This window comes from Hordeum vulgare, chromosome 7H (genome assembly GCF_904849725.1).
Source record: "Hordeum vulgare subsp. vulgare chromosome 7H, MorexV3_pseudomolecules_assembly, whole genome shotgun sequence".
NCBI lineage: Eukaryota > Viridiplantae > Streptophyta > Magnoliopsida > Poales > Poaceae > Hordeum > Hordeum vulgare.
Window position 1 is genome coordinate 20,575,055 of NC_058524.1, and position 24,952 is coordinate 20,600,006.

The 24,952-nt window shown below is 44.7% G+C and overlaps 1 protein-coding gene across 1 annotated transcript; it reads left to right on the forward strand.

The window, feature by feature from the left end:
* Positions 1 to 1,202: 1,202 nt before the first annotated feature.
* On the forward strand, positions 1,203 to 5,404 carry LOC123408136 (3-phosphoshikimate 1-carboxyvinyltransferase 2). The gene is made up of 8 exons (XM_045101320.1): positions 1,203 to 1,667; positions 2,332 to 2,576; positions 2,666 to 2,819; positions 3,190 to 3,404; positions 4,260 to 4,377; positions 4,464 to 4,674; positions 4,832 to 4,893; positions 4,984 to 5,404. The coding sequence occupies exons 1-8, from the start codon at positions 1,374 to 1,376 to the stop codon at positions 5,200 to 5,202; spliced, it is 1,518 nt and encodes a 505-aa protein (XP_044957255.1). The 5' UTR covers positions 1,203 to 1,373; the 3' UTR covers positions 5,203 to 5,404.
* The last annotated feature ends 19,548 nt before the right edge of the window (positions 5,405 to 24,952 follow it).

Sequence of the window (24,952 nt, forward strand, 5' to 3'; positions counted from 1 at the left end):
AATTGCCGACTTGAGGTACAAGCAGATGGCCGCTTCCAAGGGCAAATCATTCCCATTTAAGCATGTTTGGAAAATTCTTCAAACTTATGACAAGTGGAAGTTGAGGGCTCAAGAGACCGCACCCAAGAAGTCGGCAATGCTTAGGATGGATGATAGTGAAGAGGAGGGAAGGAACGAGCACAAGCCCGCTAGAAACAAGAAGGATAAGCTAAGGAAGAAGATGGAAGGAGAGGCGTCGAGCATAAGGGAGAAGATAAAAGATATGATGAAGTCAAGGGAGGCATTGACAATGAAGACATTGGAGACAAAACTTCTTATCAACGAGAAGAAGAAAGAGGTGAAGCTTGCACAAGTTGAAGCAAGGCGTGAAGATTCCAAGCGCAAGGCCGACTTGGAGGAGAGGATGATCAAGGTCAAAGAAGCAAAGGCATGGAAAAAACTCATGGTGAAAGAGAAGGAGCACATGATGATGTCCAAGAAGGACATGGATGAAGACCAATTGATGTGGTGGAAGGAGTACAAGGAGGACATCCCGGAGAGGAAGAAGATATTTCGTGGTGTGTCCTCTATTCTTCGAGGTGACACTCCGATGAGTGATGGTGGCGAGGATGGTGTGGAGGACTCCACCACCGGCGACAATGGAGGCGCTTGATGGACGTGGAAGTGGTCTAGGAGATGGCGCCATGTGTAACTTTTTGATGATGGTGCCGATGAGAGGGGGACGATGATGATTGTGTGATGTAAATTATTAAACCATGCATCAATGATCATCATTTTCGTGTTTGTTTGAAGGTTTATTGTGATTTTCTAGTGAAAATTGTGATATGTCAAATGACAGTTTTAATGGGTGGGGTTGGGGCAAAGACTAGAACCCTCAAACCCAACCCTTATAACAATAACAATGTTATAAGGGTTGGGTTTGAGGGTTCTAGTCTTTGTCTCTGTTTTTCAACCCTTAAAAGTATCAAAAATGGTCAATTCTCAACTCTTAAAACTGGTTTTAGATGCGAGGATTTGAGTGATCTACTAGACATCATGCTCAAACACAGAACGCGAAGAGTGTGTTGTGTTGAGCGCAATGTTAGATGGCAGCACCAACCACGAGGCTGACAACGTGACTAAGATCTGCCATTCGAACTGCATCGCGTGCAAAGTGCAGGCGAGTCAAGCGTACCAGTCCACGAGCCCCTTTGCCCCGGGCGGGGGGGTTGGGGTTGGTGGCGTTTGCCAGCGGCGGCCCCGCCCCGTACTCCTCCACTTACCACCACCTCCCTATTTCTCCCTCCCTCCCTTCCTCCCTCCCCCCGTCCACCCCACCAACCCGCCACCCGCCCAATCCCTGCTCCATCCCACCAACCCCGTCGGCACCGGCAATGGCGATGGCAGCGGCGGCGACCCTGGCGGCGTCCTCCAGCGCGGTCTCGCTCGACCGGGCCGCCACCGCAGCCCTGGCGCCCCCGCGCCGGCTCCGGATGCCGGCGGCCCACCGCGGGGCGATGCGGCTGCGGGGGAGCGCGGCGCGCGCGACGTCCGTGGCGGCGCCCGCGGCGCCCGCGGGCGCCGAGGAGGTCGTGCTGCAGCCCATCCGCGAGATCTCCGGCGCCGTGCAGCTGCCCGGCTCCAAGTCGCTCTCCAACCGGATCCTCCTCCTCTCCGCCCTCTCCGAGGTGACTCCCCCCCTCCGGCTCTTCATCTGATTCAACGAATGAATGAAGCGAATTGCGTCTGCTGGATCATGGGGATTTTGTGGGGGGTTCAGTAGCCGCCGTATCTCGTCATGCTCACTGTCGTCTGCTGGATCATGGGAATTTTAACCCGAGTTCGATCCAAGTATAAGATTTCGCTGACAAGGGGTAGGCTGTTTGGTGGCCAATTCACACCGGATCATTAGATTGTGGAGCTTGTATTTGGATCAAGTTGATGCATCATACTGTAATAATCAGGGGCCGATCCTCCTGTTTATTCAGGCTACTAATTCTTCTTTTCTGATGGCCCCTTTATTTATATACTGTATTATGTTGTAGTGGAATTCATATATGTCTGCTCGAAATTATTAGGCAACCTAAAGTCTATACACATTTTGACCATAAAAAGGCGGCATTATTTTAGATGAAAAATCATTGAGTTGCTATTCGTAGCAGGGGCATTAGTTTTCATGAGCTATATAGGTACCAAATCTAGGGAGGATCCTCCAGGCTTTATTCGGTTTACACTGATCAGGAAATTATAGTGCAGCATGTCCTGTTATCTTATTTATCGTAAATGAGAAATTGGAGCTGGTTTACTATACTGTCATCTCTAGCTGATCCCTAGCTTGTTTTTGCTCATTAGGGGACGACGGTGGTGGATAACCTGTTGAACAGCGAGGATGTCCACTACATGCTCGAGGCCCTGGAAGCCCTCGGACTCTCCGTGGAGGCAGATAAAGTTGCAAAGAGAGCTGTGGTTGTTGGCTGTGGCGGCAGGTTCCCGGTCGAAAAGGACGCCAAAGAGGAAGTGCAACTCTTCTTGGGAAATGCTGGAACTGCAATGCGGCCATTGACGGCCGCTGTAGTAGCTGCTGGTGGAAATGCAACGTATGTTTTCTTTATCGTAGTGGATTAAGTATGAGATCCATGGGTATATTTTGAGACTGATGGTGTCCTTTTTTAAAAAAAAACTTCAGTTATGTGCTTGATGGAGTACCAAGAATGAGGGAGCGACCTATTGGTGACTTAGTTGTTGGTTTGCAACAACTCGGTGCAGATGTCGATTGTTTCCTTGGCACAAACTGCCCACCTGTCCGTATCAATGGCAAAGGAGGGCTACCTGGTGGCAAGGTTAGCTACTCATGAACTTGCATGTTATCTACTCCCTCCGTTTCTAAATATAAGTCTTTTAAGAAATTTCACTAGGGGTCTACATACAGAGTAAAATGAATGAATCTACACTCTAAAGTATGTCTATATACATCCGTATGTAGTCCACTGGTGGAACCTCTAGAAAGACTTATATTTAGGAACCGAGGGAGTACCTTTGTGCACATTTCAGTTATTTGTCAAAGAGAAATTATTATTATGGCTAGTATGATGCAATGCAACCTTACACCGTGCACAAAATTTGAAGAACCAATCAACATTGAATAATTTCAATACGTGAGTATTGCGTGATCTATCATAGGTTGGTGCTGAAGATTGAATAATTTCACAGGTTAAGCTCTCTGGTTCCATCAGCAGTCAGTACTTAAGCTCCTTGCTGATGGCTGCTCCTTTGGCTCTTGGGGATGTCGAGATTGAAATTATTGATAAACTGATCTCTGTTCCTTACGTTGAAATGACATTGAAATTGATGGAGCGTTTTGGCGTGACTGCGGAGCATTCTGATAGTTGGGACAGATTCTACATTAAGGGAGGACAAAAATACAAGTAAGTTGTACATTGTTCTACTTCTTCTAATAGTGGAGTACTAAAAGATGATTCTAATTTTCAGTCTACCCAAATATTTATAGACGCATCCCTTTTTTGTATTATCGGTAAACTAGGAAATAAATATTGTACAAAATCTGTTGACTGCTCAGTAGCTCTGAAGGCGCACTGTAATAGGAAACCAGGGCCTGCTGCCTAGGCAATCTACCCTGCTACTTACAATGTATTGCACAGTTATGTTTTCTGGTACATAGACTTTATCACACCAGAAGTATCATCCATCTTATAAAGATTTTTTTTCCAAGAAAACGCAAAAAAAGTTGCATTTCATTGAACAGGAAGACATCGGGGGTACAACCTCCAGAACCAGAAAGGAGGGACACACACACACGCGCACACACATACACACCCGACTGTCCTCACCAAGTGGCTACAACTAGGTTAGGAGGTGCCCTCAACTACAGACACACAACCACATCAGGCCTCACCCAGCCTTGCCTCCAGCCACAAATGGTGTGGCCCCGAGACCCGGAGCAACAGGGCAGCGTCACCGCCATTGCCTGACACCTCCAGGGACCATTGCAGCTATCCATCTTAAAAGTTGACTGAAAATAGGGAATATTGGCAGTTTAATGCCAGTTGTTTGGCAATTAACATCTTTGCAGATGATTCTTGATTTTGCTTCTTTTGGCCATTTTCATGTTATGCCCTTGCTGCCATATGACCCATCAGGATACGCATCCATGCTTTTACTGAACATACTCCTCTTATGTACTCGGAAACTGTTAGTTCAAACTTCATAAAAGTTGAAATTACCTTTTCCTAAATGAGCCATCCGTTACACTGGATTGACAGGTCCCCTGGAAATGCCTATGTTGAAGGTGATGCCTCAAGTGCGAGCTATTTCTTGGCTGGTGCTGCCATCACCGGAGGGACTGTCACTGTCGAAGGTTGCGGCACCACCAGTTTGCAGGTAAAATTGTACTATCCATTTTTACCCTTTTGGTTGAGCATACTGTCTTATGATGTCATTCTCCCTTACTATGGTTAATATTGCAGGGTGATGTGAAATTTGCTGAGGTACTTGAAATGATGGGAGCAAAGGTTACATGGACTGACACTAGTGTAACCGTTACTGGTCCACCGCGTCAGCCATTTGGAAGGAAACACCTAAAAGCTGTTGATGTCAACATGAACAAAATGCCTGATGTCGCGATGACTCTTGCGGTTGTTGCCCTGTTTGCCGATGGTCCAACTGCTATCAGAGATGGTAAACTTTCTATGGCTTCCCATACCTATCACGTGCGTAGCGATTGCTCTGTTAGCATCAGCAAGGGGACAAAGGGACTTGAAAGTACCCTGTTATGTGTTGCTGTTGATTTTTTTTACATGTTTTGGTCCTGACACTTGTTCATTCTCTTCTGCAGTTGCCTCCTGGAGAGTGAAGGAAACCGAAAGAATGGTCGCAATCCGGACCGAGCTGACGAAGGTAATAATACACGTCTCTTGTTCTTATATCTCAGCCTCCTGTTGCATCCCTCGGCTTCATCTGACATGTCTTGTGTTCTGTGCTCTATAGCTGGGAGCAACGGTGGAGGAAGGCCCAGACTACTGCATCATCACGCCACCGGAGAAGCTGAATGTCACGGCGATCGACACCTACGACGACCACCGGATGGCGATGGCCTTCTCCCTGGCGGCCTGCGCCGAGGTGCCAGTCACCATCAGGGACCCCGGGTGCACCCGAAAGACCTTCCCCAACTACTTCGACGTCCTAAGCACCTTTGTCAAGAACTAGATGGGAGAATCTACGGCGAATTGCGCTTGTACTTCTGTAGCCTCTGTCCATGGTACGAGGATTTTTTGTCTTTTTTGTCTTCTCGCGAGATGGTGTATGAGTCTATAATATTAGTTTTGTAGTGCGTTGGCCTTGATGTAAAATGAAATGTATTGCGCACTGTATTCGTTTTTTGAATAAGAAATAAATTACCGTTAAGTGACCTTGATGTCATGCTGCTGGTCGAGTAGGATCTTCAACACCCTCGCACCAAGAACAGCACAGCTCTCTCAACTGGTTGCTTGAAATATCCTCTTTAAATGTCCATGGACGTGTCCAGTCAGTCTGTCATGTAGGACGCCGTCCATCCTAGATCATCTTTTTTTTTCTTTTTTTTTTATTCTTTCTCTCTTTTCATCTTTCTGCATGGTCAGATAAATAGGGGCTTAAAATTAACGCCGTCCATCCTAGATCATCTTTTTTTTTCTTTTATTTTTTTATTCTTTCTCTCTTTTCATCTTTCTGCATGGTCAGATAAATAGGGGCTTAAAATTAACACGTCGGAGCATTGATCGGGCGCTTCCCTGAATGTTTATGAGTCTGATTTGTTAAGCACAACTGCACTGGGAGAAAGTGCGCGCCACCCACACTCATACTCAAGCCTAAATGAAATGGTTCAGGTACCAATTCTCTGTGTGATGTTCACTGTTGCTATGGAACCTTAATTAGATTTTGTAACGATATTACTAATGTACTGGCTGAAAATAGTTAGCGAGCACAAATGGGCCAGTTTGTATTGAGAAAAAAACAATCGCAAATTGCCGGGATGCACAATTTTCTATCTTGCACATAACAAATACTCCAGCGCCTGGAGGTGCAACCTCATGTTTGGATGTGCGTATTTCGGGTTAGTGAGTGTGACTTCGCCGCAAGATCTTCCATGTTGGCTAGCCCGCAAAGGTCTCTTCCAGCCCTGGCCGATCACGGTTAACTTCACTAAGGCGAGATCAGAAAAATGAACTGGTTAAGAAACTCCACCTCATTACCGTCAAATCATTCCTGGTGCCTTTCAAGCCTAAACAATTTGTAACCGACGCTTTTCTCTCTCTATATATGCGTGGTCTTTGACTCTTTGTTGATAGAGGTAATATGAATTGGAACTAAGAGGCACAAGAGAGAATGGTCTATTTTCATCGCTGCTAAAGGAAATTGGATTTGGAGTGGAGAGGCACATGATAGATCACTTAGTTTTTATCGGTTGGGTATATGGTGACATGAAGGTGCTCTGCTAGCCCACCACATTGTATGTCCTTTGTGTGCTTTGGTACTATTTTAGCACATGAGCTACACATCTCTAGTCAGCTTTGATTTGATATCTTCATGTTTATGCATAGTAAAATCATATATTCACCACATCACATGCTGACACCCGGTGCACTCCTCCACGGATAAATCATCGGTCATCAAACATGCTACAAAATATGGTATGTAGCGCAACCACATAGCATTGACTTCAATGGACGGATCATGAGCAGGTTCATTACAGTCATAAGGAGAACTCACCCAAATGGTTTCATTTATTTGAATGAATCTTTGTACTTTGTAGGAACGCTCATCCGATGTATGCATTACCTCGAGGAAACGGGGAAACAAATCTAATTATTTTGTTTGGATAGAAGCAATGACAACAACGAGTGAGAGTGTCTCACTTCACTCCTGAAGTTAATGCAAGTATGGATTGATTTTCTGTTATTCATACAATTCAAAAGAGGAAGATCGCCTTCTCGAGGAAAACCGGCCTTCTTGCTCTCGACACCTATGCACCTGAGAATCTTCGTGACGTTCTTGCGCTGAGATACCAACAACTCTTTCCTGAGGAATTAGGTTAATATGTTGGCTATGGAAAGCAAGCTATAACAGATTGCATAGTTAAATAAGAATGTAACTTTATTAACTCTCTAAACACATCTAGTATAATTCCTTACTGAGCCCTATGTAAACGGGTGTCATGTTCTCTTTACAATGGAGTGATTCTCCATCTAGGTTTTCATAATAAAAGGTTGCTTTTTCATTGTGAACAAAAGAAGATGATACCAGTAGATGCGTTTATCCAATGGACACTAGAAAAAACACATATGTGACATTATGAGTCAAACGATTTTTTTTTGTCATAGATATGACACTTACATGACGATAATTATGACAAAAACACGTATCATCATAGATGTGGTGGCCTCTTCTGACCGTGGTAGGCTAGAGGAACCTTGCATTCTTGTAAACAATAGAGGCTCCCCAAGATTGCTAGACGATATGTTTGTTGGGGCCTGGGGAAACTAGGACTCTTTTTAGTCAGGAGTGCTTACCATTCGGCGTCCGAGGAGGCTACACGTGACAACACTACTTTGTCGAGCTCTGCACCAGATGGCTGCAGTCCATGTTGGAAGCCCATATGGTCAAGCGACGTGCCTCCTACTGTGAATTTTTTTTGCTTGGCGACTTTCCACCAACTCGCTTCCTACTTGGCAAAATATGCACAAGCGGGGACTTGAAATACAAGAACATCTACAGCTGGCCTCCTCAAATACCCATAGACGTGCCCGATCAGTCCATCATGTAGGACGTGATCCATCCTAAATCATTTTTTTCTATTCTTTTTTTTCTTTCTCTCTCTCTTCACCTTTCTGCATGGGCAAATAAATAGGGGCTTAAAATGAACACGTCGGAGCATTGATCGGGCGCATTCATGAATGTTTAGGGGCCTGCTTTGTTAAGCCCAACTGTAGATATCTGATACTCAAAACTAAATGAAATTGCTCACGTATGGTTTCTCTATGTGAGATCCTACGGAAAAAGAGCGTCCCACCGGCACTGAAGATCGGTCTTCACTATTGTTCCATTATGCGTTACACATGCTATTGAACCTTAATTAGTGTTTGTAACGATATTACTAATGTACTGGGTGAAAATAGTTAGCGAACACAAATGGGCCAGTTCGTATTGAGAAAAAAACAATCACGCCATGTCGGGATGTGCAATTTTCTATCTTGCACATAGCAAATACTCTAGCGTGCAACCTCATGTTTGAATGTGCATATTTCGGGTCAGTGAGTGTGACTTTGCCGCAAGGCGGGGATTATATTTATCTCCCACGTTGGCTAGCCTGCAAAGGTCTCTTCTGGTCCTGGCCGATCACTATCATCTTCAATAAGTCAAGATCAGCAAAATGAACTGGTTAACAAACTCCACCTCATTACCGTAAAATCATTCCTGGTGCCTTTCAAGCCTAAACGATTTGTAACTGACGCTTTTCACTCTCTATATATGGGTGGACTTTGTTGATAGAGGATAAATATGAATTGGAACTAAGAGGCACACGCGAGAGATTGATCTCTCTCCATCGTTGCTAAAGGAAATTGGATTTGGAGCTGAGAGGCACGGGATAGACTAGTATTTATTGGTCGGGTATGGTGACATGCATGAAGGTGCTATGCTGGCCCACCACATTGCATGTCTTTTGTGTGCTTTGGTACTATTTTAGCACATGGGCTACACATCTCTAGTCAGCTTTGATTCGCGATCCTCATCCTTATGCATAGTAAAATCATATATTCACCGCATCATAGGCTGACACCCGGTGCACTCCTCCACGGATAAATCATCGGTCATCAAACATGCTACAAAATATGGTATGTAGCGCAACCACATAGCATGACTTCCATGGACAGATCATGAGCATGTTCATTACAGTCATAAGGAGAACTCACCCAAATGGTTTCATTTATTTGAATGAATCTTTGTACTTTGTAGGAACGCTCATCCGATATATGCATTACCTCGAGGAAATGGGGAAACAAATCGAGTGAGTGTGTATCACTTCACTCCTAAAGTTAATACAAGTGGAGATTGAGTTTTTGTTATTCATATAATTCAAAAGAGGAAGACCGTCTTCTCGAGGAAAACTGACCATCTTGCTCTCGACACTTATGCACCTGAGAATCTTCTTGACGCTCTCGCGCTGAGATACCAACAACTCTTTCCTGAGGAATCAGGTTAATATGTTGGCTATGGAAAGCAAGCTATAACAGATCGTATAGTTAAAGAAGAATGTAATTTTATTAGCTCTCTGCACACATCTAGTACAGTTCCTTTCTGAGCCGTATGTAAAGGGCTGTCATGTTCTCTTTACAATGGAGTGATCCTCCATCTAGGTTTGCATGATAAAAGATTGGTTGTAATCTTTTCTTCCCCAATCTATTGCTTGTTCGTTGTGAACAAAAGAAGATGATACCAGTAGAGGGTGTTTATCCAGTGGACACTATAAAAAAAGACACATCCGTGACATCATGGGCCGAACGTAAACTGTTTTTTTGTCATGGATATATGACACTTTGAAGAGAAGCACATCGACCCCATGGTGTCCCGTCGGACGTTGGGACTGGCGTGTCCATGCAGGTGTACCGGCGACGATAACATGAATACGTGATCACTATAATCCTGCAACACGAGGTGGAGAGCCTGGAGGTGTAGGCTGGGCACGGGAGTTGGCTTGCCATGCTGCCCGATCCGGCCGGCGACCTTCAACTTCGTGGCCGGATAGATGTTCACGGTAAGATAAGAAGAGTCAATGAGTCATGCGCGTGAAGGCCCTTTGTCTCGCGTTGCTGACTGTCTCCAGTTTTGACACTGCAGTCTGCAGGTGGTGACCAACGGAATGGAAGGGTGCCTCTGCGCCTCCACTGACTACCATGCGTGCGAAGTATTGCGTCGTGCTGAGGTCCATGGACGAGCTTGTTAACATGTGATATAGCACTGTGTATAGCTTTGGGCCCTTGTACCCGTTACTTCCTCGTTTCTAGGATAGGGAGTAATGCCCAAGACCGCGTGCCACCTTCGTCGGGCTCTTTTTTGTACAACCTCTCGTGTATATGTTGTAACCAGGTGTCGACAATCATCAATACAAAGAACATCCTGTTCAGTCGTCTTCCAACTTGGTATCAGCGACCAGGCCCTCGCTCCTATTCTCGCAATGGCCACCGAACACGGCTCTTACTCCTCTCCGCCACCACCTCCACCTCGTAACCGAGCTCCCTCTCCTATGCCTCCTTTGCATCCACCTCCGCCGGCACCAACGTCGCCACCGCCCCTGCCTCCTCGCCGACCTTCATCTTCAGCACTACCCGACTCTCCTCATTGGCACATCTTCACCCTCTCGATCCCAATCCCCCCTCTCCTCCTCCACCACCTCCCGGCAACTCCGCTGCCGGCGCCTACCACCGTCTATCTGATCTTCGATGATCTGATCTCCAACCACATTAAGTTTCTCCTAGATCCTGCTGAGCACAATTTCCACAAGTGGAAAGCTTTCTTCCTCATGGTCCTCATCCACTATGGCATGACCTACCTCATCGAGCACCACCCTCCACCCAACTCGGACTCCTTGTACCTTGGGCTCTACGCCCATGCCGCCTTGGGGGTGTACTCCAGTCTTGCCGATTCACTCATTGATCATGTCACTGACGCCACTACCACCTACGATCTCTGGATTCGGATCCGTGACTACTTCCCGACCAATTGTGCTACTCGGTACATGATGCTCAATCGCCAGCACGGCAACCTCGAGCAGGGGACCTCTCGGTCGCCAAGTATGTGCGTCGCATGAAGCTCCTCACCGCTGGCCTCGTCGATATTGATTACGCCATCATCGATATCGGCCTCACCACCCAGTTACTCCATTGACTCATTGAGTGCCTCGACACCATCCAGGTTGTACTAGCGACACCGTCCCCTGCTGCCAATCGAGACGGTCTTCTCTCGGGTCAAACTCGCCAAGGAGAACCTCGCCCAGCACACATTGGAGGTCAGGGCCATGGTTCTTGCTACCCACGGGAACGGTGCCTTCCCCGATGGCTCTTTTGCCGCATAGGGATCTTCAATCACAGGGGCCCCACCCCTCGATCAGGCGATCGCCTCGACCGCCCTTCGTTCCGCGGCAACGAACGCGGCCAAGGCCAGCACAACGGGCACGGCTCCAACTCCCGCCAGCAGGACAGTGGTGATCGCAGCTGCACGCGTGGCCGTGGGTGGGCCACGGTCGTGGTGATCAGGGCGGCCATGTCAATCCACCCCCATAAACCCCTACATGGGCTTCTTCGCACCACACGACATGGGTTTGCCCTCCCACGCTCCGGCTGGATCCCGCCCAACGCTGCCGAAGTTCTCGGCCCGTGTCCTAGCGCCTAGGCCCACGCCTACCCGATGTAGTTCGTGGACTAAACCACCCTCTCTCGCACCATCTGTGTACGAATGAACTATAGAACGTTGCAGCATTCTGATGAAGGGCACATGTGCTTGATGATCTAGTGAAGGCTTCCTAGGGATGGACAAGGACAATGGATCACCCATGCTAAAATGAACCGAGGGATATTGTGTGATGTTGGCTTGGGAATGGAAAGCCGTGTGCAGATGCGACCGGGTACGCACTGGATGAGAATTCCACACGGTTTGCACCGAACTTTTTTCCCGTATCGGAGGGCGGAAGCCCCAGTAATGCCACACATACATAAGTTTACATGGGTTTTACAGGCAAGTGGATTTTGATTGAAGGTTAAGAGGAATGAGGTCCCATTCCCCTTAAAAATCACGGGGAGAGAGAGGTTAGTTAGGAAGAAAGAATCCTAGTCAGCGTGTAACCGTGTGTAACCCTTTGTACGTTTAATATTTTTGGTGGAAGCCCACATCGGTCACACCTCACTTGGAACACCTAAAATCTGTTGATATTAAGTATTAACATGACCAAATTGGTTGATATAGGAATGACTCGTATCGTTGTTGCCCTCTTTGTCGATGGTCGAATTGCTATCAGAGATGGTAACTTTCGTATGTGTTGTTGATTTCTTCCGCATGTTTCGGTCTAGACACTTGTTCATTCTCATCTGCAATTTCCTCCTAGCGAGTGAAGAAAACTGAGCGAATGGTTGCGATCCGGACTTAGCTAACGAAGGCAATAATACACAGGTTTCCTGTTGTTATATGTCAGCCTCCTTTTGCACCCCTTGGTGCTTAATCTGACATGTCCTATGCCCTATAGCTGGGAGAAACGGTGGAGGAAGGACCATACAAATGGATCATCATGCCGGCCGCCAGAAAAGTTGTACATGACGGCGATCGACACCTACGGCGGGCACTGGATGGCGACCGCCTTCTCCCTGGCGCCCTGTGCCGAGGTGCCAGTGACCATCAGGGACCCTGGGTGCTCCCGCAGGACATTCCCCAACTATTTCGACGTGCTAAGCACCTTCGTCAATAACTAGATTGGGACTTGTGCTTGTACTTTGTAGCCTGTTCATGGTCTGAAGATTTTTTTCCTCTTTTTTCGTCTTCTTATGAGGAGATGTATGCTGTAATATTACTTTTGTACCATTGTGTGGGACTTGAGGCAAAATGATTTTGTATTGAACACATAATTCGTTTCAATAAGAAATAAATTAATGTACGCACCATTTCTTCAGCATCATGTTTATTTTCTGGCTATTTATTTATATTTAGCATCCCATACAGAGTACAGATACCAACTTAGGGAGGTTAATGATATCAGAGTACGGATAACATCTCTTCAAAGTTAGACTGAGTTTGGGAGTTTTCTTCGAATATTTGATATTCGAGTCTTTCCGAGTTACACCTGAATTTTGAGTGAACATAGTAATTTATGGGAAATATTTCAAAGTGAATCTGGAACATTTGAAATGTTTCGGTGAGATATCTGAATTGCATTTGTAATGATGTTTTTTTCTTTTCAAATGGTGTAACGTTGCTTAAAAATGAACTGAAGTGCGACTAGATTGTTTCTATAATGCAGTTTGGTTGAACTGAATATTTCATCCATATATGTGGGTCGAGGCTCGACTGTGTTCGAGCTGTTGAAAAGTCTATCAATTTCGTGATTAATTCCATGAAATAATTTAAAAACAACACAACTATAAGCATGCATATCATGCTACATGAACAGGACAACAAAGACAAAAATAACCATAATTAGGGATTGGATTAGATCACGATGAATGTACTAATTGTTTGTAGACAAAGTACCCGTGACTGCTGCCGAGGCGATGTTGTTGATGACAACGTTGGTGAAGACTGGACAAGCAAGCAGACGACGGCAGAGATGACAGTAGGCGACGCCGCCCAACTTGGAAGGAAGACCATCCATGTTGACAAACGTGAGCCCTGGTGTGGTACTTCCCAAAACCTGTAGTCAAGACCAGTGAATGGCTTGAGTGGATTGGAAAGACCTGCTCTCTGGCTAGCCAGTGTGTATTTGACGGTGATGGGTAAGTCATATATAGGAGAACCCACACGTTATTATCAAGAAAACCATGCCCGGCCTGGTGAGGCGATGTGAGCGCACGGGTATGATGTTCTCTTAGTGGAGTGGGAAGACCCCATTATTTAAGTTGGTTTCACACCAGCACTCTCGGCGTGGGACTAAAATTTGCACCTCCAATTGCCATTTATTCATAGGCCTTTGAAATTTACTAAAAAACTCTTTGAAAATTCACATCGGCCACGCCCATTAATACTAACACGAGTTGCAGGTGAACGGTCAAGAACATGATCCTCGAAACGTTCTAGCTGTGCCTCTACGGCGTGCCACGGGACACGGAGACCGTCCTGTCCATACATGCGCAGGGCGGAGACAGTGTGAGCCTGATGACCACCATCGTGTAGTACGAGGTGGAGGGACTCGAGGTGCGGGCCAGGGGCGGGAGCTGGCTCGCCGTGCCGCCAGATCCGACGACCTTCACCTTGGTGGACAACAAGATGTTCACGGTAAGACAAGAGTTGTTCGTCATCTCGCTCGCGATTGCAGCCTCTTGTCGGGATGTGCGTAAATCGGGCCAGGAATTGACACATGTATAGCTCAGAAGCTGGACCACGAAGGTTTCTTCCGCCCAGGCCAATCGCCAAGTTGGTACCGAGGTCAGGTCGGAGAGATAAAACGGGTTGACCCACTCTACCCATTTGTGAAAAGATAATTCCTGGTGCCTTTCAAGCCTACATAGTTCGTGTAAACAACTAAATATGCCTGGCGCTCTCAACTCCCTGGATGACTATGCATATGGACGATCTATGTTAATATTGCCAGAGAAATTCGACTTGGAACTAAGACTCCGGGGAGCTCGATATTTATAGATTGAGTATATGTGATGTCAAGGTGCCTCGCTGGCCCACCATATTACATGGCTTGTGTGCACTTCTAGTACTGTGCACATGGGGCACTCTTCTCTGACCAGCATTGATTTTCCTTTCATCTGTACTGTATGCATGATAAAATCATATAGTATTGACTACGACAATTGCTCGCATCGATTGCATTTGCATGCCTTCCAACCAGAACCCGACACAATTGAAAAGCGAGATCAAACATCTGTAATTTTATTCTGAACATTCAACAGGGGGCATTCCTACATTTATGCAAGAGGCTCTTTCCAGAATTCTAAACATTGAATATGTTCAAAAAATATTATTCCACTAACACACGACTAAATCACATATATAGCAGGTTTATTTCAATAAAAAAGACAAAGCACTGTTTGAGCTTGAATAAGACTATAGTTCGGAGGAAAAACTTTAGCAGCTTGAAATTTAATCCCGAGGGTGCATATCCATGGCGGAGATAGCATTGTTGGCTTCAATGTCATGCAATCTATGGCAAAAATTACTTGCCCTCTTATCTCTTGTTGTTAACTTCTTTTGCAAATTTTTGTTCCGACACTTGTTCATTCTGTTCTGTAGTTGGCTCTTGGAGAGTGAAGGAAAACAAGAGAATGGTTGCGATCTGGCTGGACTGAGCTAACAAAGGTAATAATACACATTTATGCATTTCATTTGACCTATCATGCCTATGCCCTATGACTGGGAGCAACAGTCAAGGAAGACCCGGACTACTGCATTATCACGCCACCGGAAAGTGCTGAACGTGACGGCGATTAACGCATACGACAACGACCGGATGACCATGTCCTTCTTCCCGACGGCATGTACTGATGTGCCAGTCGCCACCAGGACCTGGGTGTACCCGCAAGACCTTCTCCAACTACTTTGACATGCTAAGCACCTTTGTGAAGAAGTAGCCTGGGAAAATCTACATCGAATCGTGCGTCTACTTTGTAGCCCGTCCTTAGTCTGAGGATTTTTTTTCTCTTTTTCGTCTTCTCATGAGATGGTGTATGAGTGTGTAATATTAGTTTTGTACTGAGTGAGCCTTGAGGTAAAATGAAATGTATTGCACATTGTTTTCGTTTTTTGAATAAGAAATAAATTACCGCTCAGTGATCCTGATGTCATGCTGCTGGGGAGGAGCATATTCCCCATGCAAGCGATAGGACTAGGGGCAACATTTCCTAATGCTTGAAATATGATAATCGAACCAGAATGAAACAGTTTAGGCACGGATATCAACATGAGATCCTATGGAGACATGACGCGTTAGGCATGCTATGGAAGCTTAATTGATGTGGCTTTTTAACATATAATACTAATGTGCTGGGAGAAATTGTTAGTGTAAACAGGTAGGCCTAGCTTCTGTTGCGAAAAGAGCAATTGTATCATAGGACAAACATTTCCTATCCTACACAAAACAAATACTCTAGCGCTCAGAAGTGCAACCTCATCTTGGGATGAGCGTATTTGGGTCAATGAGTATCACTTTAACGTTTGGCAGGGACTATATTTGTCTTCCACGATGGCTGTGCACAATGGCATATTCCAGTCCCGGCTGATCACCTTCTTCTCTACTGAGGCGAGGTAGAGGAAATAAATTGGTTCACAGACTCCACCTCATTATTGTAAAATCATTCCTGGTTCCAAGCATACACTCGTTATAATGGACACTTTCCACTCTATATATATGGACAATCATTTGTTGATAGAGGAAATAGGGATCAGAACTAGGCAGCGAGAGATTGTTCTCTGTCTATCATTGCTAGTGGTTGTGAGGGACTCGTATTTATTGGTTTGGTATCTTTTGTGTGCTTCTAGTACCAAATTAGCACATGGGCTACACTTCTCTAGCCAGCTTTGATTTGGCATATTCACCTTTATGCGTAGTAAAATGATATATTCACCACATCATAGTCTCTCATCCATTCCAGTCCTCCGCAAATAAACAACCAATCATCAAGCATGCTACAAAACCTATTTTGTAGGGCAAACACATAACATGGGTTTCATAATGCACAAGCACACAAAGAGGCGATATTATGGGCAAGTTTAATTCAATCATGAGGATAACTCACCAAAATGCTTCGGATGATTTGAATGGGCCATTGTAGGGATCCTTATACCATGTATGTATCCCCTCGAGGAAGTGGGGAAACAACTCTAAAGTGAGGAAACAAATCTATTTATTTAATTTTGATGGAAGCAGTGACAATATCCATGGTGGTTCTTCTGCACCTTCTTTCCTTGAGATGCCAACAACACTTTCCTGGGGAATTGGGTCAATATGTTGGCTAGGGAAACCTAGCTATCAGATCATATAGATAAAGAAGAATGGAGTTTTGTTAGCTCTCTGCACACATCCAGTATAATTCATTTCCGATCCCCTACAAGGGGTGTCATGTTCTTTTTGCAACGGGGGTGATCCCCATCCAGGTTTGCATAAGAAAATGTTGGTTGTAAGTTGTAACCTTTTCTTCCCCAATATGTTGCTTGTTCTTTACAAACAATATAAGCCGATACCCAAAGAGGTGTTTATCTAATGAAGGTTGAACATGAACTTCAATAAGACTAGTCGAGCAGAAAAACTTCAACTACTTGAACTTTAATCCCAATGGAACATAATTTATGCTGAGAGGAAAGCATTGCCTACTCAATGGCATGCAAGCTAGGTAAGGAAACATTGTAGCTTGCACAAGAAAGATGTAGAATACTATGCGCGAAGCATTTCCTCCTCTTACCCTCAACGACTAGGTTAAACTCTTCCCACCAGGCTTCGCAGGAGACCATGGATAAACCTCCCCTTTTCACCCCGCTCGGAAGGATGGTGGCGGGAAGAAAATACCATTGGCTAGTAGTTTAGGTTAAGGATTTTAGTTCCCGTGACTCTTGGACGGATGGCGCTGCTTCTTCTTCGAGTTTGTCTTTCGGGCTTTGATCCTCCTTGAGTTCTTTGGATCTTGAAGTAGTCGACGGAGCCCTGGTGTAGATTCACGTCGTGTTATGACTATGATGTTATTGTTTCTCGCCATTCATGCGTGATGTCAAGAGTTTGTGTTGGGTGTTTGAGATCTATTAGTGGATTCAACAACGGTGATTGCGGCTCTAGTACGATGGTCCTTAGGGCAATGTGCACAAAGATTTTCCGGCCTTCATACATAAGGTCAAGTCGGTTCCCGTATGGGATCGGCGACAACAACGCGTCAATGGCTCGTGCTGGTAGTGGTACTGGTTATTTAATTTGCTGGTCTATGGACCTCAATATTTTACTTATTAAATTTGAGATGCTTTTTTACTTCTCGTGAACTTCTATGACAGATCTGAATCATTTTTGGATTTTTTTTACATAATACCCAAAACTAAGAAGATTACACAATAACAAATATATACTCCTAGACGAAACATTCATAATAAACACCTGTCCCAAGTACGGGTTAAAAAAAGAATAAAGAAACGTTGCGCTCCGTAATGTAGAAAAGCCACCATAACACCATGGAAAAACATTTCTCATCTCGGACGGTTACTTGTCTGTAAGATTCAAGAAGCATCACATCACATATTGATACTCCTTTCTCAAGAAACCAAACCAATGGTCACACAATAGCAAGCAACAACAGATAATGGAGGTCACCATGGTCAACCTCCGGGGACTGGAACCGGGCGGGTCAGGCTGGGAGAAAGACTGGAACACGGCAACCACATCCATGGTGGTGCACGGCTTCGTCATGGCGGCGCACAATGCGCTCAGCCGACCCGAAGCTAAGGCATGTGTTGTTCATCCTCGCGATGCCAGAGATCTTTGCGCTCCCGTAAAAGGCCAAGCGCCGGAATGCCTCTACCATGGTCCTCTTCCGGGGCTACATCTCGGATGCCTCGTACATGAATTTGGACAACCTGTGCATTCACGACGCCACGAGTGCCCCCCTGCGTCTGTAAGTTCGCGGTCCTCCTGTGGACTGAACAGGTGAACCCGACCTTATGTGTTAATCAACGGAGGCAATCTTCTCATCCACCATTATTTATAGTTTCTTGCCGTGACCGTTTCCGCCTGTGTGCAGCGACACGATCGAGCCGGCGCCCAGAAATGTGTTCAAGATGCAGTCGGACAGTGGAAATGATGCTCTTCGAGGGCTTTGGCGTCCGGGAGGAGCGGATCGGCACGTACCTGGGCACACTCACGCACGCCGTCCGAATGTCGCACTACGTTATCCAGCCGGACACGGAGACCAGCGTGTCCATGCAGGCACACCGGGACGATAGCATGATAACCAAGATCGTACACACAAGCTGGAGGGCCTTGAGGTGAATGCCTTGGATGAGCTGGCTGGCCATGCCACCTGATATGTCGACCTCCATGTTCGTGGCCTTCGAGATGTTCATAGTGAGACCTAGACCCCTTTCTCTCGCGTTGCTGACTGTCACCATCAAATTTTCTTTTTGATAATATGACTATCTCCACCCCGTTTTGTTGCTTCTGTACGCACGTCGTAGGTCGTCACAACGAATGAAGGAAACGAAGTGAATGGTTGTGATCCGGACAGAGCTTAGGAAGGTATAATCGTTCCCCATGCCTTTCAAGCCTATGCAATCCATATGGATATAACAAACACTCTCCACTACTTTTGGATACGTTGATGATCTCTGTTCATCGTAGCTAGAGGACATTAAAGTTGGAATTGAGATGTATGAGAGGGACTGATATTTATCACATGACTGTGCGTTGGTGGCCCACAATAAGGGCATTGAAACTGGAGTTTTGAGACGCACGGGAATGACCAATATTTATCATATGAAGCTGACTTGGTAGACCACCACATCTATAATCTATAATACCTAAATCATTCATTCCCACTATCATATTACTCTTACATGCAGCCTATCCACCTCAGTAATTTGCCACATTTGTCCTATTTTAACCAAATTCTGATTGACATTTGGACGTGCTGCCCTCTCCTTCCTGATTTTCCTCTTGGCGTTTCACATCTCTCCTCCACTTCACGGCTTCATGCACATACACTAACTAGATGATACCCGGCGCGTTGCTGCAGGAATTTGTAGTTTTGCATGTGAATAAGATTTATAGTGAGAAATAGTGATATGAAACCTTTAAGGAATTTTTAGTTTCAAATATACATTTTTTGAACCTTTTATGGAATGACATGAGAAGCCAGTTTCCTAAAAAACTAAAGAAAATTGTGTATTACTGGCTCATTATAATGCATCGCTAACATGGAATAGGAGGGACGTATAGTTGAGATGCAGCGTAATACCAATTTGAGAGAATAACCAAAGGTGTACAAAGAGGTATGATTCATGAGTAGGACAACGCATACACTTCTTTATTCACATCTTCTTTAATTGGTTTTCAGCCAGCATAGAACAATTCAACCTATCAAAACAGGCCATACTTGATCCTCCTGCAAGGATGTAACTTTTAGCCTATGAGTGTCATCAAACCAGAACGATCATATAATGATATTGAAACGACCTTGAAGAACTATTCTTGCGTTTGTCAAGAGATGCTATAGGTATTAAGACATAATATCGCAAGTGCTTAGCCTTATACGTTTGTCAAGAGATGCTAGAGGTTTGAAGACCATTTGATTGTAATGATACATGCACATGCTTGAAACTGAACATCAGTTAATATTCCAGCATCTATCTCCGAACCAAAAACACATCAGATAACCAATAATTAGAGATCCTTGCCCTCTTTCGGATGAAATGCACGTGCCTCCGGATGCCTAGAAACGATCAGAAAAAACCTTGTGTTTTAAACTCCTGCAGTAGAAGAACGATAGTGGTACCACACTCAGGTATTGGATTGATCTGATGTCACTGTAGAGTAATACTGCCATGAAAGAACATATCGAAGATGAACTGCACTATGTCATATGATCTGATTCTACAAATCATAGGAATGCAACAGAGATGCTAAAATGATTCATACTAATGCGTGTGTGTGAGAGAGATGCAGTACTGTAGTTGCAGGTATATAGTACATAATAAGTTTCATATGTTTATTCCTTCAATGAGTGTACAAAGACTAAAAAGTTTTTTCACCATCTAGTTCTTCTAATCGGCAACTTAGGTGACAGAGGCAGACCGGAGATGCTGACGTGGAGAAGGTGGCTACGGAAAAAAGCTTCATTTCTAAAAATTAGACTTCGTAGTACCACACACAAACAGAGCTTCTATCTGAAGCTAACTCAAAAAAATTCGGTCAGATGTTGGAGAGGACGCCTGTGTTCGTCGTCGACCCCGACGGCAGCTGTCCATGCTGTGTTCGAGGAAATATGACACTCAGGTAGTGACAGGTGCTGGACCAGGGAGTGGCACTGCTCAGGTGCTGGACCGAGAAGGCCTCTTCCGTCGGGCCAACCGCCATGTCCATTTTCAACTCGGGTCGGATAGAAAAAACACGTTAACCCATTGTAGCCCATTGTCATAAGGCAATTCCTGGTGTCTGACAAGCCTACGCAGTTCGTGTGAATATGACGACTTTCCACTCCCTTGATGTATATATATGGACGATCTATGGTCATATTCCATAGAAATTGGACATGGAACCAAGACTCCAGAGAGCTCGATATTTATCGATTGAGTATATATGACGTGAAGGTGCCTCGCTGGCCCACCGCATTACGTGGCTTGTGTGCACTTGTAGTAATGTGTTAGCACATGGGGTGCTCTTCTGTGACCAGCTGTGATTTTCCTTTTCATATGTCTGCATGATAAAACCATATATATTGACTGTGCCATATGTTCTCATTGGTTGCATGCCTTTCAGCCAGAACCCGACATAATCGAAAAGCGAGACCAAACATATGGAATTTTATTCTAGATATTGAATATTTTGTAAAATTATTACTAGACATTTCAGTAAGACACGATTAAATCACATGGCTTATGTATACAACACATACCAGCAAATACCTAAATTTGCCGGAACCGGTAGCTACCGGTTAAAGATCCACCATACTTCGGTTTCATTAAGATTCATGCAGTCGGCCACAATAAAAACATGTAATTGTTTTTTTTATATCCATTGAAATACAAACGTGGACTCGAGTGTACAGCTTTTTGTAGGGGAGAGTGGGTTTGCAGCGCATGCATTCTAAAGTATTCTATCTCTCTCCTCCATGCAAAAGACTTCTGTTTAGTTTCACTATTCGTTAATCTGTGCTAGTCAATCAAATTAAAGTATTGAATGTTTGTTAATATTTGTTCACATCAATATTTCTTAAAATTAAAATTTATAAGTAATTAGAATATGGTTATCCTAATAACATGCAACAGTTCAGATAGGTTATCCTATGATAAAAATGATATATTTTGTAATACTTTTATCACATGATTCACATATATGTACAGTTTACCAATTATATTACACTAATATAGTGTAGTAATGTCCTTTGGACTGGTTGTAGATTTGTACACAATATTAACGAAAGGAAAATAATATAGTAATGATAATATTAATATTCCTTGGTATACATACTAACTAAGTCTCCAGTAACCCTAACTTATTCAAAAAGTAAGTAGGTAGTATACGGTACTCTAAAAAGGACAGATATATTTCTAGAGTGAATAAATTCCAATATTTCCATTTTATAAAAGTGCGACACAAAAACTTGTGAGGTTTCTAAATGCACTGTCTAAAACCTAGTGACACTACTATGTCATCATACTATAACGAATGTTTCCTTTAAGCCCAGTTAAAAAAGTGTATTTTGAAGTTTCGATAATAGACATGGTGATGTGGACTATGTAGCTTTAGAACTTTGTTTTGTTTCGTTTTATGTTAACAGGAATACAGATGAGTGTATCATTTAAAATTTATAACTAATTGCTATTTTATATTAGTCCAACGGTCTATTTGTGTGCAACTGAAATTATAAATATTCAGTATTAAAATGTTAGCACGGGAAATGGTCATACAGGGAACATGAAAAACATGGAGAATGTGGGAATAAAATTGCATGTCCTACTCGGCATTGCAAAAAAAGGCAGTTGGGTTTTGCCCATTCTTTGCTCCAAGTGAAACGACAATTTTGAAGGTGGATTCCTATCAGCTCACAAAGATGTAGTGTGGCTCGAAAGCGGTTAATCCAGCTGGATTATCATTTCTCTTGTTCTTGTCTCTTTCACATTAGATTTAACTGAAGTTCTACAAAGGTTACTATTTAACACCGGTATTATAGGTTTGACCATTTGAGGGCCACAACGTCTGCAAAGAAATCATCCTTCCGGGCAGAGACGGTTCGACCTTTGACATGCGTAATTTGAAAGTGCACATCGGAGTTACAAACATTGGCAGTGGACCAAAGACAGAATTCATATGTTACAACGTTCGAACATGTAACACGTCGCTGTCCCATTCCATCCGTAGCCCACCGACGTCATCTTCGCCTCCAGTAGACAAACGATGTGGCACGTGGGATGCGGCAATAATTTACTGAACCATCAAGAAACTATATGGACAAAATTCATCTGTTACAACGTTCGAACATGTAACACGTGGTTGTCCCATTGCATCAGCAGCCCACCAACTCATCTTCATCTCGTGTAGACAAACGATGTGGCGCGTGGAATGCGGCAATAAATGCGGCAATAATTTACCGAAACATCAAGAAACTATCTGGACAGTTCAACCCTCAGACATTAACTAAACAATCCTCACATAACAGCCACAGTGACCAAACAACAGGAATGCCACACTTCCCAAACAACAGGAGTGCGCTCGACACCCGCAAGATGCTCCAGGACCGCAGGAGACTGGCCCTAGCCCCCATCCATGTGACGGTCACACCGTTCCTCGCCACAGCCTTCCTACCCGAGTCCTAACACAATAGGTATCCGCAGCGTGTGAGAAGTCGCGGAAGAAGTGGCCTGAGAATGAGGAGTTGCGGTCGCGACGGTCTTCAGTGGTGTCCCTGTCGCGGCGGTGCCTGTGATCGTCATCAGCTCGGACGCGGCGGTCAAAGAGGATGATCCTCGAGGCATTGGCATCATGGAGTGCTCGCCTACGCAGTCCCGCGGTGCCACTATGGTTGCCGGACGCGGCATCTGGCGTATCCATGTAGGCACAGCGGGTCGATAACTTGATGACCGCCATCGTGCACCATGAGGTGGAGGGACTGAAGGTGCGGACCAGGAACAGGAGCAAGATATTCACGGTAATGCAAGAGCTGCTCGTCCCATCTTTGAAGATTGCAGCCCCATGTCAGAATTTGAGTCAGTCGGGTCAGACAGTGACACTAGTGCTGCTCAGGTGCTGGACCGAGAAAGTGTCTTTCGCCCGGGCCAATCGCCATGCTGCTATCCAAATCAGGGCACATACAATAAACAGGTTAAGCCATTGTACCCCATTGTCGTAAGACAATTCCTGGTGCCTTTCAAGCCTTCGTAGATCTTGTAAATATGACGGACGCTTTCCACACTATGGATGGCTGGATATGCATATGGACCATCTATGTTCATATCGACAGACAAATTGGACCTGGGACCAACAGTCTAGAGAGCTCGATATTTATCATAGTTTTAAATAGCCCGCTATAGCCCCGCTATAGCCTTTTCAGCAAGGTGCCGCTAAATGGTATCATGTACAAATATGCCGTTATAGCTGATTTAGAGGCTCGTTGCTATTTGTCGTAGCCCGCTATTTAAAACATTGATATTTATCGATTCAATATACATGAAAGGAGTGTATGTATATATATATATATAAGCGATTGCATTTGTACTGTACTAAAAAATAATATACAAAACGTGAAGGTACCTTCGTGGCCCACCGCATTACATGCCTTGTGTGCACTTCTATTACTGTGTTAGCACATGGGGTGTTCTTCTCCAGCTAGCTTTGATTTTCCTGTTCATCTACACGACATAAGTGAAAAGTGAGGCCAAACATATGGAATTTTATTCTTGACATCGAATGTGTTGTTAAAGTATTACTAGATATTCCATAAAGACACGATTAATTGAAATCACATACCATGGCTTTAGTAGACGACAACAATACTCAAAGGCACGAGAGCATGAGCAGGTTTATTTCACTCACGAGGACAAAGCACAGTTTTGCTTCAATACAACTAGTTCAGAGGAAAAACTTGAGCAGCGTGAACTTTTATCCCAAGAGCCCATTATCCATGCTCGGAGATAGCCTTCACCTTCATGCTATGGCAAGAGCTGTCCGCCTTCTCTCTCGCGACTGAAGCTTCATGTCGGGATGTGCGTAAATGAGGGCAGAGTGACACTTTGGCATCTCAGGTGTTGGACCGTGAAGGTCTCTTTCGCCCGGGCGAATTTCCATATGGTTGTCCCTGACAGGTCGGGGAGAAAAAAAAGGTTAACCCATTATACCCTTTTGTAGTAAGAAAATTCCTGGTGCCTTTCAAGCCTAAGCAGTTCGGGTAAATAACTACACATGATGGAGGCTCTCCACTCCCTGGATGGCCGGATGCATGGAGGATCTTTGTTCATATTGACAGGGAAATTGGAGTTCTAACTAAGGCCCCTAAGAGCTCGATATTTATCTATTGAACATATGTGA